This window comes from Mirounga angustirostris, unplaced genomic scaffold (assembly GCF_029215605.1).
Source record: "Mirounga angustirostris isolate CCGP_5_RB_7025 unplaced genomic scaffold, mMirAng1.0.hap1 SCAF_14, whole genome shotgun sequence".
NCBI classification, from domain to species: Eukaryota; Metazoa; Chordata; class Mammalia; order Carnivora; family Phocidae; genus Mirounga; species Mirounga angustirostris.
Window position 1 is genome coordinate 73,661,477 of NW_026991722.1, and position 25,374 is coordinate 73,686,850.

At 44.3% G+C, this 25,374-nt stretch overlaps 1 protein-coding gene across 11 annotated transcripts in view; it reads left to right on the forward strand.

The window, feature by feature from the left end:
- CLIP1 (CAP-Gly domain containing linker protein 1) overlaps positions 1-25,374 on the forward strand; it is a 118,284-nt gene that overhangs the window by 38,641 nt on the left and 54,269 nt on the right. For 7 of the 11 annotated variants that reach the window (XM_064578298.1, XM_045887736.3, XM_064578304.1 and 4 more), the window contains exons 4-9: positions 14,059-14,183; positions 15,056-15,278; positions 19,389-19,586; positions 20,198-20,301; positions 22,095-22,155; positions 23,424-23,456. In XM_064578298.1, coding sequence (XP_064434368.1) covers positions 14,059-14,183; positions 15,056-15,278; positions 19,389-19,586; positions 20,198-20,301; positions 22,095-22,155; positions 23,424-23,456 — 744 coding nt within the window. The remainder of the gene's footprint in view (positions 1-14,058; positions 14,184-15,055; positions 15,279-19,388; positions 19,587-20,197; positions 20,302-22,094; positions 22,156-23,423; positions 23,457-25,374) is intronic. The other 4 variants (XM_064578300.1, XM_064578307.1, XM_064578303.1 and 1 more) reach the window with 1 other exon arrangement.

A 25,374-nucleotide genomic window follows, 5' to 3' on the forward strand; every position in this document is an offset into this window, starting at 1 on the left:
ATGTTACTTTCGTAGGATAACTTCATAGAGGTGGAATTACTAGGTTAAAGGGCATAGACAGGTTTAAGGCTTATGGCCCATACTTACCTAGTGAGCTTTGGTTAAATCAGAAACCCATGACCTTAGCACAGGACTGCTTTGTAGATTAGACTGCAGATTGAATGCCATGCCGTCCTAAGTGCTTATCTGTAAACAACCTCTTTCCTGTTCGAGAAAGCACAGGGCACACTTTCAAAACAAGAAGCTCTCCCTTTCCACCAGCCAATGTGACAAATAGTTGATTGAAATACTGGTCCAATGGCATACTGCTTGGCTGCTAAGACAGCTGAAATGACAAGGTAGCATGGTTTAACTGACAACCAAAGGCTTCCAGGAGGCTGTCAGGATTAAAGTAGACCTGAAGGATAGGAATTGGCCTGGCAGCAGGAAGTGGTGGTGGGGAGAGGGAGCCTTCTAGCTGAGGGAAGGTAGACTCCCTGAGATGGAAAGACATTGGCATGTTTGGAGAAAAGGCCAGTGTCCTTCTCCAGATGCAGTGAATGTGTGGTAGGAGGTGAGACTAGTTAATGATGTCCACAGGAACAAGTGCCATGGGGCCTACGAGGACAGGCTGTTCTTATCAAGAACAACGAGAGTGATGTTGGATCTGTAGCTTGGGAAGACCCTCTGGCTACTTTGTAAGAATGGATTGGTGGTGGATAAGAACGGGTTGGACGTGACCATTCTTTGAAGAGGTTGGAAGTTGGAGGAGAGCACAGATGTCAGCCTGATGCTGGAGAAGTGTTGGGTCTCGGGAGGATTTTGTTTATTTTCTTTTTTCCAAGATGGCAGGGTCTGGGGTATTTATCTGACTAAACTGAGCTAGACTCAAGAAACAGGTTAAAGATACAGTAGAGAGGGAGGATCAGTGATGGATGAGGTTCCTGGAAAGAGGTGGCACCCCCAGCTCACACAGGGGGATCGCTGGGCCTTTGATTAAGAGAGGGAGACTTCCTCCAGTTTTATAGGAAGAAAGAAGGAGAATCTGCAGATGCCGGTTGGATTGTAGAGGTTTAAATGGTGTGTTTCTAGGAAAATTTTAATGACATATTCAAAACTAGCATACTTGGAACAGAATTTCATTTGAATCTATGAGAATCGAAGTCCTATGAGTGTGTTATTGGAAGCGATAAAATGAATTACTGCCTTTGGTTAGTATTTCTGGGAGAAATTACAGGAGTACCTTAGAACCACGGCATTTTAGAGCTGGAAAGAATCTTTTGAGATCACTAAATGCCTCTTTTTGCTTATAATACTGAAGCCCAGAGAAGAAATACAACTTGCCTCAGTTGTATAGGTGGGTGATAAATGTGTTTTGTCTCACTGTGTCCTCTTGGCCCAGTTCTGTTGTTTTATTCTCCTTTAACATGCTGCTTTGTTTAATAGAGATCTTTGATTTAGAAATATGAAACATTTTTACTTCAAGATTAATTTATTAAGGAAATTAGGTTTAGAAATCTAAAATACTTGATTTGGAATTTTCCTAATTAAAGACAAATGCTAATGATTACCAAAATCCCAGTGAAACTAAGATCATTAGATCCCTGTTATGTGAGGTTTGGTCTAGAATTTTCCCAGTGCAGAGAAGGCAGGAGGTGAGCTTGCCTTCTCCAAACCCTTGCCCTGTGTAACTTCGCTTCTTCCTCCCATTGCAGGAAGAGCAAGAAAGTGGGTTTCTGCATTGGGTATGATGTGGAGCCAAATGACCTGTATAAGATCCAAGTAGGAGCTCTGGAGCTATAACTGAATCGGGCATGTGTGTCTCAGGAAGGCAGTTAGGGCTTGCAGAAGCTCCCCCTTGTCACCTCTTCCCTGAACTTTATGCTCACAGTCACCAGTGGGATGAATTAGCCATGGAGTAAGTTATGCTGAGGTTGGTTTCATATCAGGAGGCTGGGGGAGGGGCCTCAGAGCTGCTTGTAACAAACCCATCTGTGTCCTTCCCATCTCTCTCTGGCCTCTCTGTGCTCCCATTTGTCCTCATGAATACTGCATGGGTCTCACTGAAGATTGCTTTCTGCTGTGGTTTGCTGGACTCTCAGAGACATACCTCTTTGCAGACTGCAAATCTCTGGGGTAACTAATTGCCCAGAATTTTTTTGAGATGGTCTCGTTGTGTTTTTTGGGTATATTTGATATTTCAAGGAGGTGATGTCAGGTTCTTGAGAAAGGTGACCGACTTCCAGCTGTTGTGTTTCAACATGGGTTGTCTCCATGTCTGAAACTGTATGTTCTATGCTGAATTCTTAGTTTATGACCGTATATGAGGAGGCTTTTCAGCATTTTGTTTTTAAAACGACAAGCTTTATTTTCTTACGAGCTACTCCCAGAGCTCTTACACGAAGAGTATTGCAGTGTAGATCTCCGTAGGTCATACGGATACTGTGAAAGAGGAAAAAAAGTCTTCCTGAGAATTAAAAAAGACCTTTATTCATAAGGTTTATTTTGTGTGTGCTTGAACCTTAAGTAACTACACTTCATCCAGTGTATACTTCCTTCATGTGTGTCTCTTGATTTGTTCAATGTTATGTTTGTGAGATTTATCTGTAACTTATTTAAAACATGCACATAGTAGGGTCATTTAGTGTGAACATCACAATATACTTCTGTAGATTCGAGGCGTTTCTATGCTAGTAAATACAACTCTGTTTATTTTTTTTTTTTTAAGATTTTATTTATTTATTTGACAGAGAGAGGCAGTGAGAGAGGGAACACAAGCAGGGGCAGTGGGAGAGGGAGAAGCGGGCTTTCCACCGAGCAGGGAGCCCGATGTGGGGCTCGATCCCAGGACCCTGGGATCATGACCTGAGCCGAAGGCAGACACTTAATGACTGAGCCACCCAGGCGCCCCTACAACTCTGTTTAAAATAATAAGTTACTGTTTGGTATCACACTCTTTGGAAGTACTGCACCTAATTTAATCATAGACATTAGATTGCTCCTATTGTTTTCCCTAGAAATGAAATTTCTGCCTAGAGGAAGATAAAAACATTTAAACTTGTAATATACAGCCAAATTATGGTCCAGATATCCTTACCATTTTATGTTCACACAAACAACATACAAATATGCCCTTTCTAATAAGTTGATTTCATCTGTTTTTCTCAGTCTTCTTACCAGTGACTTAGAACCCCCAAATCTACGAGTCTGGTGGTGACATTGCCCTTACGTTGGGCATTGGTGCATCATCTGCCTGGGCGGTTCTTGAGCTCCGGGGAAGCTGTTATTTACTGTGACCTCTCTGTACCTTGATTGACGGGACAGTAGCTATGAGCAGAAAAGATCCGTTATTTTGTATGCCTCAAGGTTGAGAAGACTCCAGATGTTCACGTCATGTTAAAAATTCTCTTTGGAGACCTTGTCTGAATATGGAGATCTTTTCCAGCACGATAGATTTTGCTCAGGGAAATGCAGATCGCCTCACAGTTCTGGTGAGAAGCTGGATCCGCCTGCGACGGCCTCTTGGCTCGCAGCCAGGGTCAGTAGTCACATCTTAGCAGCTCTTGGCGGGTGCGAACACCGCTCTCCCTGCTGGCTGCTCTTGGTTGTGAGAGGGCAGAGTAAGTGTGCTTTCACTTCTGAGGCTTGAGAATGCATTAAACCATCCCTCTGCTCTCTCCAGCCCTGGTGTCCTGCACAGGCTCAGGCCGGCCGGCGTCTCCTTCCCCTGGACTGCCACACCCCTGCCACGCCGCTGTCCACGCTGTCCCTGCCACTAGTCCATCTCTCCCCAGGTCTGTCCTCCACACTGTGACAGAATGGTGCGCCTAAAATGTAGATCTGATGATGCTGGCTCCACATAAAACCACTGGCACCATACTGGTGGTTTCATTTTTGCAATGTTGGGAGAGTTTTCTCCAGGCGTCAGTCCCTGGGCCTGGCTAATTAGTATGATATTAGGTTCTTTTTGCAAATGTAGGATACCTTACAGATATCAAAACTGGTATCTCTCCAGCCTTGAGAACTTTGTGTAGGCTCCTGGGGCTCAGGAATTTCTGGCTGAGGACGCAGATCACCCTGTCCTACTGTGGGACTCAGAGGGAGGAAAGATTGACTACTGCCCGAGCCTGAGGCTAACGTTGAAAAGCCTGTTACTAGATCACCTCTTCTCACTCTTAGTATTGCTTTCATGAAATCTTTAAGCAGAATTACCAGGATATCTTAGAGCCCATCCAAGGGCCCAGGAGTTTGGGCAAAGAATTTTTTTTTAAAGATTTTATTTATTCATTCATGAGAGAGGGAGAGAGACAAGAGAGATCGGGAGGCAGAGGCAGAGGGAGAAGCAGGCTCCCTGCAGAGCACGGAGCCTAATGCGGGACTTGGATCCCAACCTAAGCCAAAGGCAGATGCTTAACCGACTGAGCCACCCAGGCAGCCCTCTATGTTTGTTTGTTTGTTTGTTTATTTGAGTGAGAGAGAGAGTGAGAAAGGGGGGGAGGGGCAGAGGCCAGGGAGAAGCAGACTCCCCACTGAGCAGGGAGCCAGACGTGGGGCTCGATCCTGGGACTCCAGGATCATGACCTGAGCCGAAGGCAGAAACTTAACCACCTGAGCCACCCAGGCGCCCCTCTATTTTGTTTTTAAACAGCTTTATGGAGGCATAATATATGCATCCATTGTAAGTGTACAGTTCAATGATTTTTTTTTAAAGATTTTATTTATTTGAGAGAGAGAGAGCAAGAACAGGTGGGGGCAGAGGGAGAGGGAGAAGCAGGCTCCCTACTGAGCAGGGAGCCCAGGGTGGGGCTTGATCCCAGGACCCTGGGATCATGACCTGAGCCAAAGGCAGACTGTTAACTGACTGAGCCATCCACGCACCCCAATGACTTTTAATAAATGTATAGAGTTATGCAGTCACTACAATCCAGTTTTAGAATATTTCTATCACCCCAAGAAGTTCCCTCTTACATTTGGCAAGTCATTTCCACTCCCACCTCCAGCCCCAGGCAATCACTGATCTGCCTTCTGTCGTACGCCTTTCCTGGACATTTTGTATAAATGCCATCATATAGCAGTTTTTTGTGTGTCTGGCCTCTTCCACATAAATTATGTTTTAAGGCTCATCATGTTGTAGTTCATTGCTTCTCATGGCTAAAATATTGTTTTATGGATATACCACATTTTATCCATTCACTATTTGTTTACTTAAATTTTTGTTAAAGGAATTCATTTGCTCCTAGTTCAAAATGTCCTGATTTGGGTACTTTTAAGTTTGTATGAAAAAGTTAGTAGTTCTGTGCCCACACTCTGATGTAACAGATTTTTTTTTTTTTTTAAGATTTTGTCAGAGAGAGTGAGTGAGCACAAAGCAGGGGGGGAGAGACAGGCTCCCCGCTGAGCAGGGAGCCCAATGTAGGACTCGATCCCAGGACCGTGAGATCATGACGTGAGCCGGAGGCAGATGCTTAACCAACTGAGCCACTCAGGCGTCCCTTGATGTAACAGATTAATTCCCCATCCACACCCCCCTTTTTTCTTCCTGGGAAGGGAAGATGAATTTCAAGAGTTAACACGCAAGTCAAGCATAACTTTTTCTTCTTTTAATCATTGTCTTCGTAATTATGTCTTCTTTGCCTGTTCTCAGGCAAGGTAGAGTTTATGAGAGAGTATCTGTTCTACATCATCTGCACTTGTTGTGTTAATTCTCTAGGGGGTTTATTTACTGCCATCTGTTATAGATTGGGAAACTCAAATTGATGGCATAAAGGGAGTAAGGAAACCACGACGTTTATTTAGCCTAGAGAACCTGTAGCAGCTTATTTAACACCCTCCAGTCCATTCAGTAAAGACGCTGAGTGTCTGCTCTGTGCAGGCCGTGTTCTTGGTGCTGTAGGTTTGGCAGTGACCAAAACCAACACACTGCTGTCTGAAAGGGCTTCCCATCGCGTTCAGGTAAAACTCTGAATTCCTTCCCAAGACCTTCAGGGCCCACGTGCTCTGGACCCTGCCCACCCTCTCGGAGCTCCCCTCCCTCCACATGTCCCCCTGCCTCACTCCACCCAGCTACACTGGCTTCCATGCTGTTTCCTAAACCCCAGATTCAGCTGCACCTTGGGATTTGCGGTTTCTTCTGCTTGGAATGTTCTGCCCTTATGTCTTTGCATGATTGGCACCTTATAGTCATTCAAGCCTTGGCTCAGACGTCACCTCCTCGGGGACCCTTTCCCTGTCACCTCTCCAGGCACTATGGCATCACCCTTTTTGTTTTGTTTCCTGTCCCTCTATACTACTTAAAACATTCTTCTCAGTTATTTACTTGTTCATTGTCCGTTTTCCCCTGACCAGAATTTAGGCTCCATGGAAGTCTAGAAACTTTGTATGCCATTCATGTTCATACCCCAGCGCTTAGGAGAGTGCCTGTCACATAGTAGATACTCCTAAAGATTGTTAAGAACTAGAGGGTTTTAGGTGTAGCTGTCACATACCCTCGAAGGGGAGAAGTAAAATTGTACAGTATGACAAGAGGTAAAAACAGGACAGGAAGGTTTTGCCCTTCTCTGTGGGAGACTTGCCGGAAGAACCACCCCAAAAGGGCTTGGCTCTCTAGTTGAGGTGGTAGAAAATATCTATGCTGGCACCCTCATTTCACAGCTGATTAAATTTTAAGTCAGGGCTAGGTTTGTACTTGGTAAATACCATTAGCCATAGTTACCTTTTTATAAATAAGCTGCTTGGGGTGCCTGGGTGGCTCAGTCCGTTAAGCGGCCAACTCTTGGTTTCAGTTCAGGGTCCTGGGATCCAGCCCTGCCTCCGGCTCTATGCTCAGCAGGGAGTCTGCTTGAAATTCTCTCTCTCCATCTGCCCCTCCCTCTGCCCCTCCCTCTACTCGCTTGCTCCCTCTCTCTCAAATAAATAAATCTTAAAAAAAAAAAAAAAAAAAGCTGCCTAACTTAGAATATGGCAAATAAGAGTCCACTTCACAAGGTTTTGTTGCTCATAGTATTCCTGCGAGACAGTCCCTCATTAGCACTCATTGGACATTTGATAGCTTTGTAAACCAAGGCACAGTGAGATTAGATGGCTTGTTTGGGATTGATCATAAATAGATGGGGGAGTTCAGAGAGCATTAAGTGTTCCCTCTTTCCTGTTTGTTGTCCCGCTCGTCAGCCGGCAGAATTCATCAGTGTTCTTATTTGTACATGAATTTGCAAGAGGGCATTTATCTGTTCCCACAGCATTTTGTAGAAACCTCTTAAAGCACTTATTACTCTTCACTGGAATTACTTGTCCCAGTTTCACTTTCTCTCAGTGGCCAACACTGTATTCTGTTTATACTGGTACCCCAAGGACCCAAGCACTCAAGAAATAAATACCGAATGAATGAATGAGAACTTACAAATCTGAGATTTTCTAAAGCATGATAACTGGCTTTGTTTTCCTTTAATTGAGTTTCTAGTTTAAATTAATTTTGTCTCCAGTAGTGACTTCTAATTTTGATTCAAATTGACCACAGTATAGGAGTTAATATGCTCATATCCTGAGAGTAAAGATAGTAAATGGTAGTTATTTGTGTTTGCCATGGATCTAGTTTTTTGTTTTTATGTTGAAAACTTTTTTTCTCTAAGAATCTTGATATGTACCCCTAAAACATAGATTTGAAAATTGTGGCTTATATCTAATGTAACTGCACATACTGAAATACTGTAGATTCTCTGGGACACTTGAGAAGTAAAACTATACAATCATGTTTAAATGCTTAGAAAAAAATCTGACTGTAGAATGATTAAGCAGAAAAGCATTTGAGTGATTTTAGGACTTCATGTGACTTCCTGTCTCTGTTGAAGATATTTTGAGCAACTACTGAGAATATTTTACAGGAAGAGGGAAAGCATATTGTCTGTCATAGGAGTCAAGAGTTCGAAGTTTGATGGGAGAAAAAGTATAAAAAAACCACCCATCCTAGGAGCCTGTAGTCATCCATTTCAAATAAATTTTGTGGCATGGTATTTTTTCTTCAGGGTAAATGTATATTTTATTACCTGCAGTTAGAGAAATAGTTGCTTATCTGCTATTTGTGGTATTTAAAATTTTTTTTAATTTTATTTTTTTTATAGTAAACGACATTTATTTTTCATATTCATTTGGGGGAAAGGAGAAATGTCAGTTTGTCCTACCCAGTGATGGTCTTTCTGAAAGAGTCTCCATTCATTCCATGGAATTGGGTAGATTCTTGATCTGAGGATTTTGTACTTTTAATTTATAAAGAGAACTTCCTTTGAAGAGAGTGGTCAGGGGGCACCTGGGTGGCTCAGTTGGTTAAGTATCTGCCTTCGGCTCAGGTCAAGATTGCAGGGTCCTGGGATCGAGTCCCACATCGGGCTCCTTGCTCAGCAGGGAGCCTGCTTCACCCTCAGCCTGCTGCTCCCCATGCTTGTGCTCTGTCTCTGTCTCTCAAATAAATAAATAAAATCTTTTTTTTTTTTAAAGATTTTATTTATTTATTTGAGAGAGAGAGAATGAGAGACAGAGAGCATGAGAGGGAGGAGGGTCAGAGGGAGAAGCAGACTCCCCGCTGAGCAGGGAGCCCGACGCGGGACTCGATCCAGGGACTCCAGGATCATGACCTGAGCCGAAGGCAGTCGCTTAACCGACTGAGCCACCCAGGCGCCCTAAATAAATAAAATCTTAAAAAAGGAAAGAGAAGGAGAGAGTGGTCAGAGGGTGTGTCTTTGAGAGCAGCTTCGCCCGGGCACAGCCAGACTCCCTGTCTGAGTGAAGCTTTCCTCACACGGGCCACACAGGTAGGGTGTCTCTCCTGTGCGGATTTTGCCAGGTAGGATTCAGTTCCCCCTGGTGTGGAAACTTCCTGCACTGTGTACAGGCATAACGTCTCAAGCCGGTATGGACTCTGATGTGAACGATGAAACCTCCTTTCTGACTGAAGGCTTTTCCACACCGATCACATCTATAGGGCTTTTCACCACTGTGAACTTTTCTATGAACAGCAAGGTTACTTTGATTCCTGAAGCTTCTCTGACAAATAACACACTCATAGGGTTTCTGTCCAGAGTGGAGTTTTTCATGAATGGCCAGACTCCCTCACTGACAGAAGTTTTTCCCACACTCCTTGCACTGATGGGGCTTCTCTCCTGTGAGTATTCATTGATGTTTAACAAGATTGCCTTTGGCCCTGAAGCTGTTTCCACAGTAGTTACACTCAAAGGGCCTTTGGCCAATGTGGATTCTGTCATGCAAGGTTAGACTGCCTTTTTGCTTGTGGGATTTTCCACATTCCTGACACTCATGGATCCTCTGTCTCACTCCAGATGAATCTTTCTGTAGTTGTCCTAGAATCTGGGGATTTTTGTTCCAGCTTCTCTCTTCTGAAAGAATTCTGGAAATCCCAGCTTGAGGATCCTGTGGCCTCAGAGTGATCATATTTTTGGTGGACTTCAGTCATCACATTGAAATATGCTATATTCTGGGCATATCTTCCTTGACAGTCCAGCAGGGTAGCTCTTGGAAATCAAAACATACCATGCCTGCCTTAGGACCTAATCGCCGCATCTTCTTATGATTCTTCCATGGGCTCTTGTTGAACATCACAACTCTTGTTGAGTACCAGCAGACAGACAGAGGCTGATGCCGAGCCCACAGGAGCGCCGGCCTGTTTGTGGTACTTTTTTTTTAAAGCTTCCGAATGAAACCTGTGGTTTGCTTGGATTATTTACTGACCACGGCCTGTTAGACGCCTCTTGGAAAAACAGTTGTCCTGACAGTAGCTTAGACTCACGCCCAAAGAATTCAACAGATTATCCGATGAGATCGCATTATCTTTAATGACCTGTGTTCTGTTCACGCGATGCTGGGTAGCCGGCAGCTCGCAGCTCCGAGTGGTGTGGTATGGGAGGGTGGAGAAAACAATATAGGTGACTGTTCGTAGATTCCATGAATACCGGTAAGAGTATTAAAAAGTCGAGAGGCGCCTGGGTGGCTCAGTCATTAAACGTCTGCTCCGGCTCGGGTCCTGGGATCGAGCCCCGCATCGGGCTCCCTGCTCGGCGGGGAGCCTGCTTCTCCCTCTCCCACTCCCCCTGCTTGTGTTCCCTCTCTCGCTGTGTCTCTCGATGTCAAATAAAAACAAAAAAAATCTTAAAAAAAAAAAGTACTGAACAGTCGCGTGTGCCAGATCAAGAACTAGTATTCCCGTTAATGTGGGCAAACTGGCTGCTGGCTTATGCTGTCAGACACCGCTCTAAGCAGTTTTACGTGGATTACTTTACTTTATCCTCACAGCAGCCCCCAAATGTTCACCATTTTACTTATGAGGAAACTGAGCTTTAGAAATTAAGCAACTTGACTAATTAATTAATAGAGCTGGTATTTGAATTGGTCCAACTTCAGAGCCCACGCTCTTTGTCAGTGTCTCTTCCTTTACTTGCTTCTGAGACCTCAGATTCAACCTCAGCTGTGGGTGATCTTTCTCCTTTAGTCGGTTTATGTGGAAAAAGTGGCCTTTTCTGTGTAGGTTCCAGTGGAGAAAGTCCCCTTTCACTTACCCAGCACATGTTTGTTGAGTGTCTGCTGTGCTGTTCTGGGCATGGAGGTCACAGTGCCGGACACACAGGGCGCCTGCCGTGGAGTTTTCTCCAACTCCATCTCACCTCGGTGACAGCTGTCATGACAGAGCGCTTCTGTACTGTCCTGGCGCTGCCTGCCCTGTGTCACCCTTCACATGCCCTTCCTGCCTGGAGTGCCTTAGACCATCTGCCCTGGTTCCTTAAGTCACTTTCACAAAAAGTTTCCCTTTTAGAGAAGAAGAACATAGGCTTGAGGTTTTAACGTTCTTCCATCTTCAACAAAGGGTTAAAGGAAAAAAATGTGTCATCCCAAATTCATAGAAAGCTATATTCATAGAAAATTTAGAAACAAGTGCCTTTCGTATTAAAAAGCAAGACAGGGCGCCTGGGTGGCTCAGTCGTTAAGCATCTGCCCTTCGGCCCAGGTCATGATCCCGGGGTCCTGGGATCGAGCCCCGCATTGGGCTCCCTGCTCCGCGGGAAGCCTGCTTCTCCCGCTCCCACTCCCCCTGCTTGTGTTCCCTCTCTCGCCGTGTCTCTCTCTGTCAAATAAATAAATAAAATCTTAAAAAAAAAAAAAAAAGACAAAAATTTAGTATTGGTCTTAAGAAACTAGGAAGGAGGGGCACCTGGGTGGCTCAGTTGGTTGAGCGACTGCCTTCGGCTCAGGTCATGATCCTGGAGTCCCGGGATCGAGTCCCGCATCGGGCTCCCTGCTCAGCGGGGAGCCTGCTTCTCCCTCTCTGTCTCCCAGCTTATGCTCTCTCTCTCTCTATATATATATCAATAAAATAAATCTTAAAGAAAAAAAAAACTGGGAAGGAGGGGTGCCCGGCTGACTCAGTTGCTCGAGCATGTGACTCTTGATCTTGCGCTTGTGAGTTCAGGCCCAACGTTGTGCCTAGAGCTTACTTAAAATAAATAAAAAATTTAAAAAGAAATTAGGAAGGAAAGAAAAATAAACCAAAAGAAAGTAGGAAAAAGGAAATAGGATAAAATGTGAATTCAAGAAAATAGAGAACATCAAAAACAAAAGAGAAAAAACTAAAAACTGGTTTAGGATCAATAAATTACCTTCCTAAGGTAATCTACAGTTAACACTGTCCCATTGGTCTTGTTTTAGAGTTAGCCAAAATGATTTTTAAATGTTAAATAAATTAATTAAACCTACTTAAGTGTCTATCAGTTGGGACTGATTGAATAAACTGAAATGCATCCATATAGTAGAATGACAGTAATTGCAGATACAAAGAAGGAGGTTCTCTGTGTTCTGCAAGGTGCAACACTGCATATGAAACACCGGCTTTTGTGTAAAAATAAAAGAGAGGAATAAGAACAGACATTAACGTTTGCTTTCATCTGCATGTAGAAATGCTGGGAGGAAGGATGCATCGCCAATCAGTAACAGTGCTTCCCTGCATGGTGGGAGTGGGGCAGGTGGGACAGGATTTCAGTAAAGGAGACGTTTCTCTTGATGTTTGCTTGCTTATTTACTTATTTAATTAATTTATTTTAAGAGATTTCTTTATTTGAGAGAGAGGGAGCGTGTGTACGTGCATGGGGATGGGAGGGTGAGGGGTGAGGTTGCGAAGGGTGGGGGGTAAGGGGCAGAGGGAGAGGGAGTCTTTTTTTTTTTTTAAGATTATTTATTTATTTATTTGACAGAGAGAGACACAGTGAGAGAGGGAACACAAGCAGGGGGAGTGGGAGAGGGAGAAGCAGGCTTCCCGCCGAGCAGGGAGCCCGATGCGGGGCTTGATCCCAGGACCTGGGATCATGACCTGAGCCGAAGGCAGATGCTTAACGGCTGAGCCACCCAGGCGCCCCGGGAGAGGGAGTCTTTTAAGCAGACTCTGGGCTGAACCTGAGCCAGCGTGGGGCTTGGTCTCTAGACCTTGAGATCAGGACCTGAGCCCAAACCAAGAGTCAGACGCTTAACCGACTGCTCCACCCAGATGCCCCTCAGTATATATTTGTATTTAAATTTTTGGAACCATGAGAATGCATTGGCTATTCAAGAATTAATTTTTTAAAAATGATTTTATTTGAGAGAGAGAACGAGTGGCAGGGAGGGGCAGAGGAAGAGGGAGGGAGAAGCAGACTCCCCGCTGAGCAGGGAGCCCGATGCGGGACTTGATCCCAAGACCCCAGGATCATGACCTGAGCTGAAGGCAGATGCTTCACCGACTGAGCCACCCAGGCGCCCCTATTCAAGAATTAATTTAAGTTCATCATGTATAAAGAGGTTGTTGCTGGTTTTTTTTTTTTAATCAGTAAGAAAACGGTGAACATTCCAAATGGAAAGGGTGAGACGTGCCTATTGTGGGACAGCCCTGCGGTGGAACACTAGCCCGCCCGGAAACATGGCAGGGAGAGTGACCCAGAACAGCAGGGGCTGTCTTGGGCGGGTGAGAAGACAGGCAAAACATTTATTTTCTGCTTATGATGTTCTTAAGTTCCTGCAGTGACTCCTCTTGGTCACGGGGGTGGGGGGTTGGGGGGCAATTTCTAAAGAAGCAGTTAAGAAAAAAGAAGCTTAGAAGCAAGGACGAAAACGAGTCGTCTGAAGCGCAGTAAGGGATGCCAGCCTTCGCAGATGGGACACCGATTGTGAAGTGGCCGTAAATGTAAAGCCACGGCGGCAGCACAAATATTGAACTTTCAAGCCTGTAGAAAGTCTCACACACATCAGTGCGTTCTTGTGTGCCCTGGGAGACTGTGGCAAAATGAGTATTTGGAATAGAAAAGTAATGGCAAAGGAAGGAATAATTCATAAATGCTGGTGGGTAATTTTGGAAATAATGTTTGCATAGTACATCAAACAATGGCTGGGACAAAGAGTTACACATTAAAAAAGACAGCTTTGAAGAGTTCATGTGAAATAAAATGTGAAGAATAGAGTTTCATAACAGTCTGAGGAAACGCTCTCACAATGGAAAATATCAATAGAGTCAAATTATCTTCACGAATTTACATTTTCATGCAACGTACATGTGAAAGGCCAAAAGCAAACATGTGGTTGCATGAATATCTGTCCTTACTATGTGTGTATTGTCGTTTTCCGTGGATGAAGACGTAAAGGAAGAATGAGAAAACAGAGCAGCTTTTACAGTGTAGAGAGTATGGATAAATTTTGTTTTCCTTCAGCGGATGTACGGGTTTTATTTTTGTAGCAGATACTTATTTTGGAGCAGGAGAATCCCTCTGGGGTAATAAAGTATTTTCTAAGGAAGGGACTAATTAATTGGGTGGACAGCCCAATGACTCCATAGTACATAGGCTTTTCATTACTGGGACATATCAGATCACTCTGGCAATGTGTCACCCTGGTAAACTTCACCAGTCTTCGGAGAAAACTCCTTAAAAGCTGAAGAGAAGGTAGAGAGAAGAAGCTGTCGGGGGAAATGTGGAGTCTCGTACTTAACTATCCGTTGCAACAGCAAAGGATTAAGCTACGGGATTATGTCCGTCTCTTTATTTTTACATTCTCTTTTTCCAGGTTGGTGGCACCAAGGCCGGTGTGGTCCGATTTCTTGGGGAGACCGACTTTGCCAAGGGGGAGTGGTGTGGTGTGGAGTTGGATGAGCCTCTTGGGAAGAACGATGGGGCAGTTGCTGGAACCAGGTTTGTCTGGAGTTGGAATCTTGTCTCCTTCCTGCATGTAAAGGTGCTCAAGCAGATTTCACCAAGAGCTGCATTTTTTTTTTTTTTTAAGATTTATTTATTTATTTGAGAGAGAGAGAGAGGCGGAGGGAGAGAAAGTCTTAAGCAGCCTCCTCACTGAGCACACAGCCCGAGGCGGGGCTCGATCCCACAACCCTGAAATCAGGACCTGAGTGGAAAGCAGGAGTCAGCACTTAACCGACTGAGCCACCCAGGCACCCCAAGAGCTGCATTTCTATTTCCTAAGACTCATCTACTGATTTCCGCGCCCCCCCCAACTAGAATTGGAGCTGTTCTTTTTGATGGTCTCTTTTAGTAATACATGTAATGCGTCTGAGTAGATTCTGAACAAGCATTCAATTTATTTTTAAGACTTTTTTTTTTAGAGCAACTTTAGTTTCATAGCAAAATGGAGAGGAAGATACAGAGGGTTCCCATATGCCCCCGGCCCCCACTATCCCCCAGTATCAGCATCCTGCACCCTGGTGGTGCGTTTGTTACTGCTGATGAACGCACATTGACACATCACTGTCTGAACCCCTCTGCTGTAAGTTTGTCAGATAGTAGGAATATTTACTCCCTTTGCACCTTGGGAGCACTTTAGTCGTAGATGGGTAATTCTATCTCTGTGTATCATGTTGTTACTCATTAATTAGTGAGGTTATCAGCCTACATACATGTGAATGCTCTATGCTGGTTGGCCGCCCTGGCTTACTGGTAGAATTCACAGCAAACCAGGCATGAGTGATGACCAAAAAACGATGCTTTTGTTTATAGTTGTTATTTCTTGTAATTAATTTTTTGGTCACTGCTTTTATTGTTATTCTCTAAAGGTATTTTCAGTGCCAACCCAAATATGGCTTGTTTGCTCCTGTCCACAAAGTGACCAAGATTGGCTTCCCTTCCACTACGCCAGCCAAAGCTAAGGCCGCGGCCGTGAGGCGGGTGATGGCGACCACGCCTGCCAGCCTGAAGCGCAGCCCTTCTGCCTCGTCTCTCAGCTCCATGAGCTCAGTGGCCTCCTCCGTGAGCAGCAAGCCCAGCCGGACAGGATTAGTAAGCCTCCCTGTTCTCACCGCATGCCTCTACCATCCAGGCTCGATAAATGCCCACTGCTGTTGAACCTGCTTTGCTTTTGGAGCTATTACCTTGCCTTGTACTAAATGTGCCCTGTAGCTTGTGGAGGCCCATTCTAGGTTTCATAAAACAGAGCTTTAGCAAGAAGACAGATTGGGAAATACAGTTTTGAACATTGCTTTCAGATTCTTAAGGCCCTAAGATGTACCAGTTCTCACTGAGTCTGTAGTAACTACTGTTGAGTCTAACATATGGGATGATTTCTTTTCTTTGAAATTATTTTGGGCACAGGAATGACAAGAAAGTTGGAGGGATCCTTTTCCTCAATGACCTTGGTCTCTCTGACTTCAAACAATTTGAGGAACTAAAGTATTTTGAGAAAAGGCATGTTCTTAGAATTCAGCAGTATGTTAATAGAGTCTGACCCACTGGAAGTGGTTAATATGTGGAGTGTTCCTGACTTGGGCCAGAGGACACGGAGGGGAACTAGCGGAACCTGAAAGCATGCTAGGAAAAGCCGTGTCTTGTCTCCTCTCTTCATCTCCTCCTCTCCCTTCCACTTCCTCTCTCCCCCTTTTTCCCATTTAGGTCAGTAAAAATAGAATCATCAGAATTAAAATAGGCAGTGGCGGCTCATTCTGTTTGTTAATATGGCGTTTTAATAGGGTCAGAACAATGACTTCTTGGCTCATCTCCTGCCAGTAAATTTATTTACTTGAAGTGAGGCAAATATTGTTTAGATTTGTAAGACTGCACTGCACTGGGTCTCTGCGTTATGACGGTAAACTACAGACAGGAGGGAGAATGTTAAATAAATGGTGTGATCCGGAGTAAGGCTGCTGGCCATTGGTCTCATTTTGCCTTCTCTTCCGTGGTCCTTGGGTCCTCTGGGAAGGGGAAGGGGAGGAATCTTTCCTTCAAGTGCAGGATGAGGGAGGAATACTGCTCTCCTAGCCAGCTGGACTTTCTCTTAAGTTCTGGTAAAATAAATACCTGCTTGGACTTTTTCATTTTGAGTATGAAAAGAAAGTCTCCATCTTCAACAGAAAAGTTACAAATGGACTTTGAGAAGAAAAGCTTGACAAGAACAATGACACAGAAGTGAAGCCACTCCTCTTTGGACAAAGCCTCGTTCAGCAAACTCATATGGACATCTAGTCTACTTTGCTAGTCCAGGAGCAAGTCCATGGAGGTGTTTTTTCTAGATTAGGAATTCTTTCTTAACTTTTATTATGTTGTAATTATAAGTGTCCATCTCTTTGGAAGATAAACTCTCCCCTGCTTTCCCAATCTCTCCTCTTTTCAGACCAGTTCTGATTCATCTTAGCTCACCTCACTCAGTGAAGAAGAGGGACAAAAGAGAAAGAGTTTCCTTACCTTGTAAAACAGCTTGTTTTTGTAGATGAGGGTGGCTGTAGTTTCTAAACCAAAAATCACCATAAAAGAATATGCCAAAAATACAGAAGGTGTGACTTCCTAGAAATATATCTCCACAGCATAATCCCATGCATGTATATGAAAATGTCTAACGATTCTTTAATGCAAAATGGTCCTCTGGGAGTACTGACACAGAGGTGCCCAAACTCTGATTGCCTAGCACCTGAGTGCCTGTTATTTTATCATAGTGCCCCTCAGCCAAGGAAATAGCTAGCGGTTCTGTTTATTAAGCAACTAGGTCCAAACAACTTAATATTTATGTTCTAGCAATTTAGTAGCTGTTCGAAAAGAATGATACACATTAACTGAGAGAAAAAACATTTTTAGTTCATTCTTAAATAACCACACTTACTATTAGGTTGTGTGTGCGTGTTGGGCACTGCACATCCTTGTCAGACCTTGGAATCTTCCAGAACACTGCCACCCTCATTTCCTGTGACACGTTGATTTTTTTGCGCAATACTGGCTTTTTGTCCTGGCAGCAGCCAAAACCTAGCTTTGGGAAGATGCAACATTATTGAAAGGAATGTCATACAGTTGCCTCAGACTCAGTTGCCTCAAGCTGGTAGTTTGTATGGTGTCCAACAGGTGTTGCAGTGTTTCCCTTGAAATTTAAAAATACTCCACAGTGCCCCGTGACTTTGCTGCAGGGCCCCGGGGTATCTCTGCGCAGGGAACCTCAGATTTAATGCATTCAGGAAGAAGTGTTAGTATGAGAAAGTATAATTTTAACCATAGACTGAAGTTGGAAAGTTAAGGTCAGATGGTTAAAAGAGCACCCCTTCCCCCTTAAGTTCAAGGAATTTAAGAAATTTCACTAAATAGAAACAGCAGAGGACAATTTGGGTTTGACTGGATTCCTTTACTCTTATAGATGTCAACTTGCCTATTTTTTAAAAAAAGATTTATTTTAGAGCGGGGGAGGGGAGAGAGGAAGGGCAGAGGGAGAGAGAGAATCTCAGGCAGACTCCCCGTTGAGCGAGGAGCCTGATACGGGGCTCATGATCTTGAGACCATGACCTGAGCTGAAACCAGGAGTCGGATGCTCAACCGACTGAGCTACCCGGGCATCCCTCAAATTGCCTAACTAGTACTTGATGACAGATGCTCACTCTGCCTCCTGGACGAGGGCTTTGACTGATGGGGGGCATTCAAGGGGCACAGGAGGCTTTGATTGCGGGAGATGAAGTCAGGGCCCACTCGATCCGGATCCAGCGATCAGGTCTCTATGTCAATGACCTTGGACAAATGCATGCCAAGGGATGGGAGGCCTTTGCTGAATTCCCTCCCAACCCCTGGAGCCTCACTTGGAAGAATGCTGTTCAACTTGCTTACGTTATCCATTACCATGATAGGAGGTTATTTTCTCCGTGTTTTTATTGGATGATGAGCCTCAAGAAGGAGGAACGGGTATGGGAAACAGCACAGAGTAGCAGGGGACCCCGGACAGCTTCCTTTCTCCACCCTCCCTCCACCGCCTTTCTGTCCCATGTCTTACTTCCCCTCTCCTCCTCTCTTCCCTCCCCTCCTCCTCTTTGTCCCAGTTTCTCTTTTTCCTCCCTGCATGTCCTCTCGCTGCCTTTCCCATACACCTGCGTGCACACTCACCCCCCCCCCCCTTCTCAAGGCAGATAGAGTTTCCCTCTTAACCTGATCTTCAGAAATCTCTCTGGTGATTGGATTCAAGTCTTCAAGTTCTGGATTCCTGGGTGAGATCTCCTGTGCCTTTCGTGTTTTTTAAGGTTTTTATTTAAATTCCAGTTAGTTAATGTGCAGTGTTACATTAGTGTCAGGTGTCCAATACAGAGATTGAGCACTTCCAGGACAAGTGTGCTCCTTAGTCCCCATCACCTCGTCCCCCCATCCCCCCACTCCCTCCCCTCTGGTGACCATCAGTGTGTTGTTCCCTAAAGAGTCTGTTTCTTGGTTTCTCTCTCTCCTTTTCCTCCCTTTGCTCATTTGTGTTGTTTCCTAAATTACACATATGAGTGAAATCATACGGCATTTGTCTTTGACCGACTTATTTCCCTTAGCATAATACACTCTCTTCCATCCACGTCGTTGCAAATGGCAAAACTGCATTCTTTTTTTATCTGTATCTTTCACTTTGAAAGAAAGATGAAGAAAATCCTGACAAAATCCAACTGTTTAATCGATGCAAGGAAGGTTTGTGACTCCAAGGGTGACCTCTTGGTTACTTAATGGTAGTTAGAAGCTTAAAAAGTTGAAAAAAATCTCAACCTCAAGTCTGGGGATCAAGACATCCTAAGAAGGAGATACCTCTTAATGAAGCTTGGACGGAAATGGAGTTTAGAGAAGCATGTTATGTGGGTTCTGTGGAATTTTTCTAGATTCCAGCAAGGCCCTGTCACCTGAGCTCAGGGCACCTTTCATTTGAGCCGCTTATTCTCCTTCTAACCGTCTCTCTGATTGTTCCATGACTTCTTACGCTGATGTGTTGTTTGTGATACTCAGTCGGGAGGCACATGCTGCCTTGTTTCCTTGATGAGAAGCTTTTCCTAGTAATTGGCAAGCTTGGGAGCTGGGGCCGCACCTTCGCTTTGCTGGGGAGATGCCTGCCTGCATGCCTCACGCCCTCCCTGCGTCCCCCAAAGCATCACGGCCCTTCACGTCTTTACCTTTCCTTTGCAGCTGACTGAAACCTCCTCCCGTTACGCCAGGAAGATCTCCGGCGCCACTGCCCTCCAGGAGGCCCTGAAGGAGAAGCAGCAGCATATTGAGCAGCTGCTGGCTGAGCGGGACCTAGAGAGGGCGGAGGTGGCCAAGGCCACGAGCCACGTGGGGGAGATAGAGCAGGAGCTAGCTCTGGCCCGGGACGGACACGACCAGGTGAAGTCCTGTGGGACCTCGTTTCAGAGATGGTGACGGGTTCTGAGCCGACCCTGCGGAGCTGGTGGTGCTTTCTAAGTCGCGGGAGCAGGCGGAGCAGCTTGCCCGGTGCCTGGAGCTGGGGAGCTAGTCTTGGGAGCCCTGGAAATGAGCAGAAACGTCTGTGCTGGGCTTGTTTGAAGCTGTGACCTGGGTACCACTTTGTATCGTTATGAAGACGAAGTTTTGTTCCTCTTGAGTCGACCTTAGTCTTTCGGTCTTTACATCCGGGTCTTTGGGCCCCTGTCAGGGGAGCTTGTTCACTAGGACCTTACCCATGGTGGCAACTCCTGTTTTGTAGATTATCCTTTGTAGGCATTTCAGCTTCAAGAAAAGATGAGCGTTGTTTTAACATTGCCCTCTGTTGCTTTAATGGTTTTTCATCGTCTAGTTTCCAGGAATGCGGCTGAGAAGTGACCTATTAAAGGTCGTAGAAAGCATTTCAGTGCGAAAAGGTTTTAGGGTCATGCCAAGCCACAGTGGTACCACTTAGCTGTAGCTCTTTGGAGGCGTCCCTGGGCCGGCATCTGGGTCAGAGAGAGGCCACTCACTGGCACCCTTGCCTTCCCCAGCATGTCCTGGAATTGGAGGCCAAGATGGACCAGCTGCGAACAATGGTGGAGGCTGCTGACAGGGAGAAGGTGGAGCTTCTCAACCAGCTTGAAGAGGAGAAAAGGTGACCTCAAACTGTTCTTTGGTGCAAGTGTGGCCTTTTCCTTTTAAACAACCTTAGGAAAATGTTCTCTTTAAGGTGCCAGCCCTTAGACTGTGTGTTCAGTGGAAATGAAGCTCTTTGTACTACATGAGGAGGGTTTGCTTGGATTTGACTTCTTTTTGAGAAGTTTGGAATCATCTAGACATACCCTGCTTCATTTAACAGCTATTTATTGAGCCCCTGCTCTGTGCCAAGCATCCTCTTGAGGATGACCTCAGGGTCGTGAGATTAATTCAAACCCTGCTTCCACCTGGAACCATTTTTGGTGAGAGGACATTGTGGGTCCAAGTTAATCTAGTATTTGTGAAACACCTTCCATGTATCTAGTAAAACTGCACCTTGTATCACTCACCAGTGATACCAGGTCGCTGTCCTTGAGAAACTCAGTACCTTACTAGGAAAACAAAACTTCCATGTGAAGCAGTTAGAGCATTATCCAGATCAGGATGGAGTCGAGTGCTAAATTGTGTGAGACAGAAAACAAGTTTGGTTCTTACAGGTTTCTTGAGGCTGTGAACCCGCACGATCTCTGAAAAAGGTGTCTGCATGGAAACCATTGGAACATTTCTGGGTAGTGGGACATTTGTCCTCTCTTGCATTTGATGCCTCCTTCTGTCCTTTCTGATGGCAGCAGCTTAGTGGTCTGTGAGTTCAGGATGGTCAGGGGCGCACTGCTGTGGTAAGGGGTATAGCGGAGATAGAGTACATTCTCTTGCCAAGGAAATGATTCTCTCAATAGAAAGAGAAACACTGTACATAGGAAATTCTCTTCGCATCTTAAAAATGGGCACAAATAAATGAGAGATAGCAACAGGCCTTTTCTAGGCCCTTCTGAATGCCAAGGCACCAGTACCATTTGCTTTGGCTCTTAAGCCAGCTCTTGGTCTGCTGACTGCTGGGCGGGAGAAATGTCTTCCCAGCCCTCCAGTGAGCTTGAGGGGTGTAAATTATTTACGATTATTTTTCTGATTTCACAGAGTAGAATTTTTCTTAAGTGCCAGACATGCTAGTGAGTTTGACAGTTTTGTTTTTGCAGACAGGTTATGAACTTTGTCCCCTTTTCTTCCTTACACTCAAACTTGTGAAGATTTATAACATGGATGTTACCTGGATTTTGTAAATCTTCAGGATACCGTGTTTCATTGACTTGGTGACAGCATTGATTGAAACCCACACCCAAATCAGAGATTTTTAAAATGTGAAGAAAAAAAAAAAAGTGACTCAAGTTGTTCATAACCTTATTCTCCCAGGCTTAGGACAGGTACTGGTATTTTCCTGGGGCTTTCTGCGTGGGTAGCCCCCTAGCCTCACCCTAACATATCCGATGTGGGGTGGTATAAAGAGAGATTGGTTTTTTGTGCCACTTTCCCCTATGTTCTGTAATTGGAAAGTAGAAATTATAGACTTGAAGTCTCAGAACCTGTTTCTGTGGTAATCGGACCTTTTCCCTTTAGGCTGGTCGTGTCTCCATTAGATTCATTCTGTTGGTTGTGACCAAGGAAAACCAGGTGGTTTTTCTCAACTCTTATCTCATGCCTCTTGGAATCAGTACCTGGCTAAAACATTGAAGTTTCCTAAATAGAATAGAGCTCTTGCTCTGTTTTCTAAGCCAGATGCCTAAAAATGCATTTCTTTATTTCCCTCCACCATCATCTGTGTACATTCATCAGGGTATTGATTATAGATCCTTTTTTTTGGTAAGGCAGATGTGTTCCTTGGTTACTTAAGTGTTCTGTTTTGATTTTATTCCACAGGAAGGTGGAGGACCTTCAGTTCCGGGTTGAGGAAGAATCCATCACGAAAGGCGATCTTGAGGTAAAACCTGTCCAGCTCTCTACGGCTTTTATGGGTACTAGTATTCACAAATATGGATGAGATCATTGGCCAGAACAGCCAGCAGAGGGAATGGAGGGAGCCCCAGGCTCGGGTTGGGCGGGGCTGTGGGCGCGGCTACGGCTCAGGTGCCTGAGTGGGTCCTTGGACCTGGGACTCTGCTGTCCTGACTCCAGTGTCCCAGCCACATTTTTACTACTCTTTTCTTGCACTTCAAAATTCAAAACCTTGAATTGGAGTTAAGTCATAAATCTGGCAGTGTGTCCAGGTGAGACTCTAGATGTTCCTCTGATGATCAGAAATGGCATTGTAAGGAGCATTTTTAACTTCATCAAAGTAGTCCCCCAAAAAGTTTTGTACTTTATCTCAGCTTTGCTTTTCGGTTGAGCAGGATCGATTTTTTATAACCCTGTAAAAGGAATAAATACTTGTTCTAGTAATTGATTTTTTTAAAGTGATTACCTGAAGAAAAAACAAGAGCGATTTCTATTTCAGCTTCTTTAATTTCTGTGGCGTATTTTACATTCACAGAGATTTCCGTCAGCATCAAGTTTCTCATCTTTAAACAATTATTCATATTAGTTTTTTAATTCGATGCCAGATTTACATGATTTTGATGATTTTTAAACCACTGCTAGATATATGACAAATACGAATTATGAAATTATTCAAATTTTGCAGATTTTTGGTACTTAAATCTGTAATATTTTAGTAAAACTTGCACTTGTCTGTGCAGTTCCTGGAATATACATTTTTGCTGCCGTTACAAGTTCAGAGCCTATTGGCGGCCCACACCATGATTCCATTCCAGGGGCCCTTCCACATAGGAACTCTGATTCCTTTGGAAATTGTCTTTATTATTGACAAGGAGTAAGGAAGACATTCTCCGAGTTCGAGTTTTATAAGGCCCAGAATTTAGTGGATTACTCATAATTCAGTAGTTACCCTCTTTGCTCATTTCATATACGGTCACATCCCTTTAATTGACTTTCGTGTTGTTCTCATCCATTTAAAAACACCCCGAAGTTCATTAGAAGTTTCATATCCTCATCTGATTCATGTGAGACACAGCCGAGGGTGTGCTGGGGAGGGGCAAGTGAGATCTTCCCATCAGCACCAGGCCGGCATAGACTCTGGTAAACTCGCTCGAAGTTCATCAGAGTTGTTTTGAAATCCTCAACACATAATCAGAACTTTAGTGGAATCTCTCCTTTTGTTGTTGTTTAATTTTTTCATTTTTTTACTGATAGCAAAAGAGCCAGATTTCTGAAGATCCTGAGAATGTAAGAGGGCACTTAACTGTGTGGAGATTTCCCTTGTTAACACAGATTGATGACAGATTAAAATGCTTATTGATATACTCAAATACTAACTGCATCATCTGACCTGAGACATTGACGTTAATATTTCTGTGCATGTGGCTTTAAGAGCAGTTAAATTTGTATCCTGAAGAAATTGTATGTAATGACTAAGCTATATGAATCCATTTATTTAATGCATAAGCAAATGTTTGCTTTATAAAGAATTTCGCCAGAAAGAAAAAAAAAAGGATTTTGTCTGGGGGCCTGGCCCTTCTTCACTTAACTCATAATGTGTTCTCCTATTAATAGAATCATTCTAAAAGAGAGGATAGCTAACTGAAACCTAAAACACATAAGATGAAGGAATTAGAGAAATTCTGCAGGAAAGTTTACCCAAGTGGTCTAATTTTGTTCCCACGAGAGAGAAGGGCCTTCTGAGGGCCAGACTGCCTTTTTGTGAGCTCCCCCTGCTGGCCAGTGCCTGCCAGTGCAGGTGACAAGAAGCTCAAGCGTCCACGTGTTATGGCTACAGGATTTTCCCGAGTTGGTGAAACTAGAAACGGGCATTGTTCAGTGAAGACGCCATGTGCTTTAAATTTATTATTATCGAAGTGAGATTTTTCTAGTAGCCGTGCTACCAGCAATGTAGGTGTTTCTTTTCCCTCCTCCCTCTGATGAAGATCACACACCCAACTCAGATCTCACCTAAAGAGCCTCCGAAGCAGGACTTCCTCTGGCACCCGGCCGGCTGGGAGGCCCGCTGAAAGAACCTCACAACTTTTGGCTTTGTTTTACCACCGTAAGAGAGTAAAATTAAAACAAAGATTTTTCTTCCTACCACCTCCTGGCAGCCGAAATAGACAGCTTAAGGCCGAACTTTTAAAAAAGCCTCCGTTCTGAAGGTTTCCTTTTTGTGAAGCTACTTCAGTGATCTGGGTCTCTTCTGTCCTCCCAAAACAGGCTCCCGCTGCATCCGGTGTCAGTCTGCATGGGATCTCCCTCCTGCCTTTCTTGTGCGCTTCTCGCAGAGCCTTTGCTTTCCCTCTCAGTCCCTGTCCCAGGACTTCCCTCTTGGGATGCTCTGTCTTATTGTGAGAAAGGAGTACTTTTAAAAGGAGGGTTGTCCTGTCCAGTGTAACGTTTTTACCACGCACCGAGGCATGGAAGCTGATCGCTCAGACAGCTGTCAAGTCCCAGATGGTTGGTATGCATACTGGCCAGCAAGGAGGTATTGCAGTCGTCTGGGAGATCGCGGAGTAGGAAGAAGATCACATTCGTGGATGTTTGCTTTTTATCTGGAAGGAGTGACCTTTCACCCAGAGGACACTGAACTCAGTGTCAGGAGGTGAAGAAAGGTTCTGTTGCCTTTTGCTTTTTACTCTTAAGTTTTGGATTTCAGTTCTTGAGGCTGTGACCCCAATTATGTAGATCTGGGTTAGATTCTTTTCTTCTAAAAGCAGATGAATTGAACAACTTCTGTCTAAGGCACATATGGACCAAGGGGACTGTCCAGACAGTTAGGTTTTGAATTTTATTTCATTATTTCTGTGCAGTGTATAGAGCTGAAGCAGATGAGGAAATTTAAAAAAAAAATTTTTTTTTTGTTGTTCACCTTTCAAATATTCCACAATGGTTTATACCTGGTTCACAAGCACACCAAGCACTTTTATATATTGAAATCCCTAGAGGACCATCAGAGTTAGTAAAAGATGTTTATAACATAACATGATCCACCCTCTACTTAAGTTCTGCATACCTTCTGTTACTTTATTTAGAGTTTTTGTCATTTTTGCATTGCCCATAATTGTCCAGACACAGATCTGACCAGTTAGAACCACAAAATATTTAAATTAATGTAAGTGACCAGAAGCTGCTGGGAGCAGTGCTGTCCCTAGGTTTT